The sequence below is a fragment of the Acyrthosiphon pisum genome, chromosome X (assembly GCF_005508785.2).
Source record: "Acyrthosiphon pisum isolate AL4f chromosome X, pea_aphid_22Mar2018_4r6ur, whole genome shotgun sequence".
NCBI lineage: Eukaryota > Metazoa > Arthropoda > Insecta > Hemiptera > Aphididae > Acyrthosiphon > Acyrthosiphon pisum.
In genome coordinates this window covers 125,571,573-125,580,745 of record NC_042493.1, presented here as the reverse complement: position 1 = coordinate 125,580,745, position 9,173 = coordinate 125,571,573, and the positions used below count along the sequence as shown (strand labels likewise).

Here is a 9,173-nt window from a genome sequence, read left to right as displayed (position 1 = left end):
AACAGATATTATGGCAGTACCTATCAAACATTTTAAACCTATTTTATTTATTAGTTACGTACAACGATGTTGTAGAGAAGATATCTTCTCTACATGGTATCTACAGCATTCTCTATTAAGGTTTTCAACAGATTAGACATATTTCATACTTAATAATTTTTATTGTCAATAATTCTGTAAACAGTTAGGTAATCATAAAAATGAATACATACCCTTTATTTTTAATCGGAATTAAGAAATCTGCATTTAATAAAATGACGTATTTACATGAAAATCAACATCCAGATTATTAGTTTCAATGTGAATGCGTGTGTTCAAGCCATAGAAGGGATCTTCAGTAGTTGGTTGGATTTGCGTCTAGTCACGACTCACTATCGACGAATCGGTAAACGCGATTAAAAACCGAGTTATTAGATTCTATATTATATTTATTTGACAAACTAGCTCAAAAAGTCAAAATTCAAAATACGAAATCACTAAATACCGGACATTCTGGGTTGCTGAAATTTTGTCAGGTATCTAGAGGTGTTCGATAGGTGAGGTTTCACAGTACATAACATTATAATATTTTATAAGTCAAGTGACTACATAATATCGAAGCACATACATCATTACTACGAGAGACGAGAGTAAACACATATAATACGACTCGTTACGAATGTTCCGATCGGCAATCAGTGGTCGCGCGTATCGTGAGATAGTGTTATCTTATCATCACAAATACTGATCGGTCGGCAAAGGAACGATCCGCGGCGTTCGTAACTTCACGTCAGACGGTAATATTTGTGATTTTGTGTTTACTGATAGCAGTGGTGTGATAAGACGCACGTGATTATTCGGCAAGGCGTCAGTCGGCGTCCCGTTCGTTGTTGGTTAATATTTCGATATTTCAAAACCGTTCAAATCGTCGTCGCTATGGTGCTATGATTTTCACTCCTTCGCTGCACATCACTTCAGGTAAGTCAATCGTAGTTTTACGACTCGACGAGTGACAATGTACGCAAGCTACGACGGTCAACGATCGTAGCAGTCCGTCAAAACGCTATCGTCGTAGAGTTAGAAATCTCTTTCGTTTCAGTCTGTGCAAATTGCGCCGCGGCGGACTGGTCGTCGTGTAAATGCACGGTCTTGGAAATCTGTTGTTATTATTGTTATTTTTTTTTCAGTTTAAAATCATTTAAAATGGGTATAACCAAGCAATACTTGCGTTACGTTCCGTGGAAAAATTTCAACATCGTTTGCCATCCCGACTGTAACGTAGTCTTCGTCACGCTAAACGGTATTTCGGATAGATATGTTGCTGTCGGTGCTTGCGAAAATGTTATCATTTGGGACTTGCGATTGGAAAAATTGGTAAACATGACATATTATAGTTAGCGGCTGTCACATAGTATGCGGTCTACCGCAAACGCATTCTACCGCCGCTGTCGGGTGTGGTCTACCTGCGACTGGCCGGTTTTTACACAGGCCTAAGTAATCAATTTTGGTTTTTGGTATAACTCTAAAACAAATGAACGTATATGCATGACATTTTCACTGGTTGTTTATATTTGAATTTTTTATACATGATAAAATTTTCTAAATATTTTGATTTGTTTTGATCTGTTTAGGAACATTTTCAGTTTCCAATTTTATTAGTCTTTTTTTTCTATGAATGTCAATAAAACTTATTTGTTGGGTAAAAAAGCTTGAAAATGTAATTCAAGGTTCCTACTATATTGCTACAATGACATTTGAAATATATTAAAAATCCTTATAATAGTCACAGTTTTTTTTTTATAAGTATCTGAAGTTCGAATTTTGACAATATTTAATAATTATTTTGTAGTTATCAATTTATAAAATGTTCATCTTTTATAGCTAAGGATTGAAAATTTAAAACAAGGTCCTACGTAAATAGGTTATATATAAATATTACTTTATTCACAATAATATGATCAAAAATATGTACTTTGTAATATCATAGGCTGACTGACAGTTTTCGCTCAGAATCGCTTTTCTTATACAATGATATTATATCATTGAATTCAAATTTAACACCATTCATTACAGTGACCCACTTGTAACCTTCTGTACAGCAGAGCAAAACCCACTTCCTACCTTTTTTACTATTACTACTACAATTATACTATAGTACTAACTGCCCGACCTTCCTCCGGAAGAAATTATTTTTTTATAATTTAATTTAAAAACGTATGCCTATTTTTTGGCTATACAAATAATCTACATATTTAAGAATCTAAGTTGATTTTGGAGACGAAAGAAACCGGTTTGTTTGTTTATTTATTATTGTTATTATTATTATTAATTATTTATTTATTTGTTTGCATTTGCATTTTTCCATTTGAAATATATATTATTCATTGAACAAATAATTTATTGTTACATTTTTTCTACCTTATCTTTATTCTATAATAAAAAGAATAAAATTTACCACTCCACTGGTTGAATTCAAAATGTATGATATATAATTTTCAGAAATTAGCAATAACAATAACTATAATATGTAATTATATTATATTATTTGTATAGCCAAAAAATAGTCATAACTTTTTAAATTGAATTATAAAAAAAAAAATGTCATCCGGCGGAAGGTCGGGCAGCTGGTATAATATAATAACATATTGTAATTTGTAGTTATTTTTATTGATATTTATTAATATTAATTTCTGAAAATTATATATCCTACATTTTGAATTCAACCACTGGAGTGGTACATTCTATTCTTTTTATTATAGAATAGAGATAAAGTAGAAAAAAATGTAACAACAAATTATTTATTTACTGACTACGATATATTTCAAAAGGAAAAATGCAACTGCAAACAAATAAATAAATAATTGCTAATAATATTAATAAATAAACAAACATACCGGTTTCCTTCGTCTCCAATATCAAGTTAGATTTATATATATATTATAGACTATGATTTAAATTTTTTATTTATTTATTTACAGTAGACCGCATACTATATTCGTAAATCGCCGATAGACCGCATATTATATTTGTAAATTCACCGGTAGACCGCATACTATATGACAGCCATAGTTAGCTAAGTCACTTTTTTAGTGTCACTATATATATTGGTATAATATGATATTGATATATATGTATATATATATTCATTGTCAATCAGGTTATGACAATTGAAGATGAAGACATGAAAAATAATACATCGAAAAAGATTTCTGTCGTTAAATTGGCCACTACATCAGAGGGTAAACATATTGCTGTAGGTTATTCTGATGGTTTAGTGAATACTTTTAATTTGGCGACTGGCGAAATTATTGGAACATTCCAAGGTCATCGTTCTGCCATTACTGCACTAACTTATGACACTCATGGACACATGCTCGCTTCAGGTTCCAAAGTAAGTTTTTTTTGTTTAAGACAATAAAATATGTAATTACGCATTGTCTATTAATTTTTCAGGATACTGAAGCAGTAATTTGGGATGTCATAGCTGAAAAAGGATTACATAGGTTGTCTGGTCATAAGGGTGTAGTGACAGGAGTCCAATTTATAAACAAGCACAACCTTGTGATGACATCATCAAAGGATACTTACATCAAGTTTTGGGATTTAACCACTGGGCACTGTTTCAAGACATTGGCAGGTCACATAACTGAAGTAAGATTTATTTATGAATAGAGTTTATATTTTAATGTAGAAAAACAAATTTGAAAGCTCACTCTGCAATCCTGCTAAATTTCTGATTTTAAAATGTATATTAATACCTCGATTAATACAAAGCAATAAACTATAGTTCCAAATACTATTTAAAAAGAATTTGGTAACCTTAATATTTTGGATGGTTTGAATCTATATTAAATACTTATACAATAAGTGATTACTTAAATAAACTATCGTAATTAAATAATAATAATAATTTATTTGATATCAAAAACAATAATAACAACACATTAATTAATTAAAATATTAAATAATCGTAAATATATATAGGTATATGTAAATTATTCGGTTTTCAATGTTTTTTCTATAAATAGCTATGCTTGTGCTAAAATTAGAGAGAATTCAAAAACAATTATGAGAAAAAAAGCAATATTAAATAAAGCTTTAAAAAAAAATAATAAATTTAATATAATAGCAATGAAAGAACAAAAAATGGCGAAAAAACAAAATTACATTTTATAAATACATAACATCCTAGTAAAATGAAAAATAATAATTGATAAATATTTTAACTAAGCTACACTGAATAATTATAATGTAAATCATAAATATCTTAATACAAACAATCATAACTATCTAATGTAAACTAACGGACAAACACAACAGGAATATAAAGTATTCTGAATTTATGTTAAGAAATCTAAAACATACTTAATATTAATTAGAGCTATGTTTATCTTTTACTTTTTAATATCTAAACATTGCTTTTTTCATATTAATAATTGCATACAAAAACAGTATAATATGATTCATATTAAAATTATTGGGCAAATTCAACAATAAATCAGAATGACAAATTTAATTTTAAAATGCATATCATAATATACAATATATATTATATATATATATATTATAAAATGATGAGACTACTCTAATATGGAGTACTGTGTTCTGTGTTATCTTATTGAACCTTATGACCTAATAACCAAAATACATCTTGTGTTAGTTAGTGAAGTCCTTAACAAATATATTTTAATCATGGTTTTATTTTTGGATAATCAACATTATATGGAATTAGGTCGAGAGTTACATTTAAGATTGAAGGATTGTTGAAAAATACTATCATGCAATAACTTTAAATTAAATTTCAATATTTAAGAAATACGCAACTAGTTCAATTATCCCAAAACATGCAATTAATTGTATGCATTTTCACTAAAAATACAAAAATAGAAACTGATATGACATGTCTGATAATATGTCCGGTTTATAATCAGAACAATATTATTCTAGATGAAATATATAAAAATGTACATAATATTTATCTGGGCCTTATTTATGAGTATGAAAACATTGAACATATCAACTAGGTATATTTTTATTTTTCTTAATATTATTGTGCTTAAACATATATTTTCATAAGAATGAATTTGAAAAGTTTATCTAATTAGATTTTTGTTTTCAATATTTTATTTAGGTATGGACTTTGTCTATTTTACGTGATGACGATTTTGTTGTGGCGGGAAGCAATGACGCAGAACTACGTACATGGAAGATATCAAAAATGAATGAAGAAGAATCAGAGATTAAAATGTCTGAGCTTTTGACCTCAGATAACTTACTAGATTTTGCTGTTAGTAGTTCACTAGTTTGTAATTATTATGACTATACACAAAATAGAAAAATAATGATTTATATCATTTTTAGTCTTCAATAAAATGTGAAAAAAGTGGATCTTTAATGAGAGAAGGTCCTGGTCGTGTCGTATCTTCAGCTACAGATAATACAAACCATGTTCTTTGTGTTCATGGCCATGGGAAATTGCTGGAGTTATTTATTTTTAGTGGAGATGGTGAAGCATTAGAACGTTTGCGTAATCGTCAACGAAAATTCAGGAAAAAGGCTTCTAAGTAAGTAAAATATATAATATAATAGTACAGTGGTTTCTTTAGAATATGATAATTTAATAAGCTAGCATAACAGTATAACACATGGTGGGGATTATATTTATGTAATATATAGCTTATAAAATTGAAAATGTTCCAAATAATTGTTTAGATATTGTATTCGTATTTAGTTAAATGACAATCACATTCTCATATCATACTTAATTATATTATTTTTGTTCTCAGTGTCAATTGTATAAAAAATGTCCCAACACGAAAACTGAAAACTTACCAATTATCTCTTTTTGTGAAACTATGCAATTTTAAATCAAAAAATAATATAGGTTTTGTTGGTAAAATTTTTTTTAAAGATAAAGAACATCTACTGACCCATTGGTTTGGTTAATTTGGCAAGCCTCTGGTTAGGGATATATATCTGCTAGATTACTGAAAGATCACTGTATTTATATTATGTTATTGAAATATATCAATCATATTAAGACAATTAGTGTAAAAATTGCATGGTAATTTAGGTTGGCAAATAAAAAATAATACCTTTAATTATTATAAATCATAATCATTAACATTTTTTGTAGGAGTGATTATTTTCTATAAATGAGTTTTCATTGGTCTATTGTCTTTATTAATTGTTAATTGATTATGTTTAATAGGCGCAATGAAAATAATGATGAAGATACAGCATTTTTAAATGAAAAGAATCCGGCATTACAAGATGTGGTTCGACGATTACCTCCTATTTTAACGGACTACAAAATAAGGTCTGCCGATTTAGTTGTAAACCAGACTCACGTTAAGGTAATATTAAATAAATTAAAGTTTAGAGTATCATGGTCAAATATTTATTGTATTTTCTGTGGTTTCAACAGGTTGTTGTAAGTATGGCAGATAACACTTTGGCGTTTTATTCTTTATCATTAGGAGACAGTAAAGAAGTAAAACTAATTCGCAAGATTTCGTTACACGGCCATAGATCAAATGTTAGAGTTATATCATTTAGTTCAGATAATTTAGCAATGTTCACTGGAGGTTCAGAGTCTATCAAAATGTGGAGCAGGAAAACTCTTAACTGTATTCGAACTGTTGAGATATCTAGTGCTGTTCAGTGTTTATGTGTGCTTCCTGGTGACCGACACATTTTGGCTGGACTTGAAGATGGTAAATTGTTAGTAATTGACATAGCTGCAGGAGATATTATTGAAAGCATTTCTGCTCATCAAAAAGATTTGAAGTCAATTTATATGTTACCAGATGAGGTAAAAAATAATTATATTTATTTTTATTTTTATTTTTCTGATACAATTTTTTTTTTTTTTTACAAACAACAGTTGGGTTGTGTAACAGGTGGTGGAGATAGCACAGTTAAACTATGGCAATTAGAACTAGTAACTTTGCCGGGTACTGATAGAAAAGTGTTATCATTGTTACACTTGAAAACATTAGAGTTAGATGAAAATGTACAGTGCGCAAGAGTAAGCCCAGATAACAAATTGCTAGCAGTTGCTCTTTTAGATAACACAGTTAAAATATTTTTTATGGACACATTTAAGGTGAGTGTTATTATGGTACTCTCAGTCTGAATTTATAAACAAAACTTTTTATGGCAGAAAAACAATGAAAATAACATATTTTTTAGCATTTTATTGATCTTTATGGACACACATTACCAGTAAATGATATGGACATAAGTTACGATTCATCAATCATTATAACTGCAAGTGCTGATAAGACGATCAGAATTTGGGGCTTGGATTACGGAGATTGTCATAGGCGCTTAACAACAGAGTCTACATTGACTAGTATTAAATTTATTCCTATGACCCATCAGTTTTTCACTACAGACAAAAATGGAAACATTAAACATTGGGACGCTGATGTCTTTGAGAGAGTTTTAACACTTCAAGTAATTAATTAAGGAATTTATTATTATTATTTTTCTTTGTTACTATGTATTATATCCATTTAATTTGGTTTAGGGTCACCGAGGTGAATGCCGTAATATGTCTGTGAGCGGAAATGGTTATTATGTTGTGAGTTGTGGCCAAGACAATGTTATACGCTTATATGAAAAAACAGAAGAGCCCCTTGTATTAGAAGATGAACGGGAAGAAGAAAGAGCACAAGAAGATGATAAAGAATTAGCCACTGGTGAAGAAACCAATGTATATGGAGGGCCATCTGTTCTCGCATTGCCGACAAAAAAAACCATTTCATCAGAGAAAGCTGTAATATAATTATTTCAATCCAATTAATATTGTTCTTAAATATTTTTAATTTTATAATTTTTTAGGCTGAATTATTGTTAGAATGTTTAAATGTAATCAAAGAATACAAAGATAACCTATTGGAAAGTGAAAATAAAGGTGTAGACAAACCAACATTACCAATAATAATGACCGCATTTAATGTTAAAACCACTGACGATTATTTATTAGAAATAATTAAAAGGATACGCTCTAGGCAAGTCTAATTTACTAGAACAATAATATTTTATGATTCTTATAATTTTTACAACAGCTAATTACAAATTAAACTAATATAATTTTCATAATTTCTAGTGAGTTGGAAGAGGTTTTATTACTTATGCCTTTTTCAAGCGTATGTTATTTTATGGAAGCATTAATACCATTGTTAAATCATATGCACCACGGAATTGAGCCTGTTGTCCGGTCACTCATATTCTTAGTGCAAACATTGCACAAACCAATATCATCCGTCAATGATATGTTGCCTATTCTAAGGCAATTAAATGTACTCGCTACAAAGAAAACAAATGAATTTAGAGTATGTAACTAATTTACTGTATTTAAATTAGCGAACACTATTTATTAATCAAAAACAATTATTTATTATTTAATTTGTGTATTAAATAGGATTTAGTGGGAGAAAATTTGCACTCTTTGATGTTCATAAATAATAGTCAAGAAGAGGAAGAATTAGTATTCAACATAACACAAAAAGTTCAAAAGAAAAGAAAACGACAAAAGCAAAAACTATTAAAAAGTGTGATTGTTAATATCTAATATATTTTTTTAAATTATTAAAAACAAAATGCATCATCAATTAATTACAAGTTTTTATTATATCATAAATAATGAGTAGTGTACAACGTTAACTTTTCATCCAAATTGAGAAAGTAAAATATGGGTTATTGTAATTCTACCCTTAAATATTATAAGAAAAAAAATATAAAATATATGTGCACAATATGTATGTTGTTGCACTGGTTAAAATTATTTTTTTACTAACAAATCATCAGTTATGATGCATCTAGAAAGTCTTAATGCAATTATTGTTAATATAATAAGGAAATTTATTAATTTTATTAATTATTAAATTGCAACTTACCTACGTATTATAAAAAACTATAAAAAAATAACATTTAAACTTCATTATATATACTAATTATGTACACAATTTATTTATAAATATTTACAGTTTTTTATAACTTTAGGAGCTAAAGTAGCGTCATCAATGTCAACTATAGTTGGGATTAGGAAAAATGAACACTGATCCTTGCAGCCAACTGTTGTAATCATTGATTCTCATAATTTTACTGTAACTCTACTGTTACGTTAATTTACATCATCATAAAAATAAAGGCGGCCTTACAATATAAAAAAATATAAATAAAAC

At 28.5% G+C, this 9,173-nt stretch overlaps 1 protein-coding gene across 1 annotated transcript; it reads left to right on the top strand.

Annotated features, from left to right (window-relative positions):
• Positions 1-805: 805 nt before the first annotated feature.
• Positions 806-8,604, top strand: LOC100160746 (WD repeat-containing protein 3). The gene is made up of 14 exons (XM_001942920.5): positions 806-957; positions 1,167-1,353; positions 3,137-3,370; positions 3,433-3,630; positions 5,111-5,266; positions 5,341-5,543; positions 6,191-6,335; positions 6,407-6,793; positions 6,866-7,087; positions 7,174-7,440; positions 7,514-7,762; positions 7,828-7,997; positions 8,096-8,321; positions 8,411-8,604. Exons 2-14 carry the CDS (start codon positions 1,183-1,185, stop codon positions 8,558-8,560), a joined length of 2,778 nt encoding a protein of 925 aa, XP_001942955.2. The 5' UTR covers positions 806-957; positions 1,167-1,182; the 3' UTR covers positions 8,561-8,604.
• Positions 8,605-9,173: the final 569 nt, after the last annotated feature.

Coding starts and splice junctions, on each gene's coding strand:
- LOC100160746 (XM_001942920.5), top strand. CDS start 1,183: ATGGGTATAACCAAGCAATACTTGCGTTACGTTCCGTGGAAAAATTTC. Junction 6,336..6,406: donor TAAACCAGACTCACGTTAAG/GTAATATTAAAT, acceptor TGGTTTCAACAG/GTTGTTGTAAGTATGGCAGA. Junction 8,322..8,410: donor AGAAAACAAATGAATTTAGA/GTATGTAACTAA, acceptor TGTATTAAATAG/GATTTAGTGGGAGAAAATTT.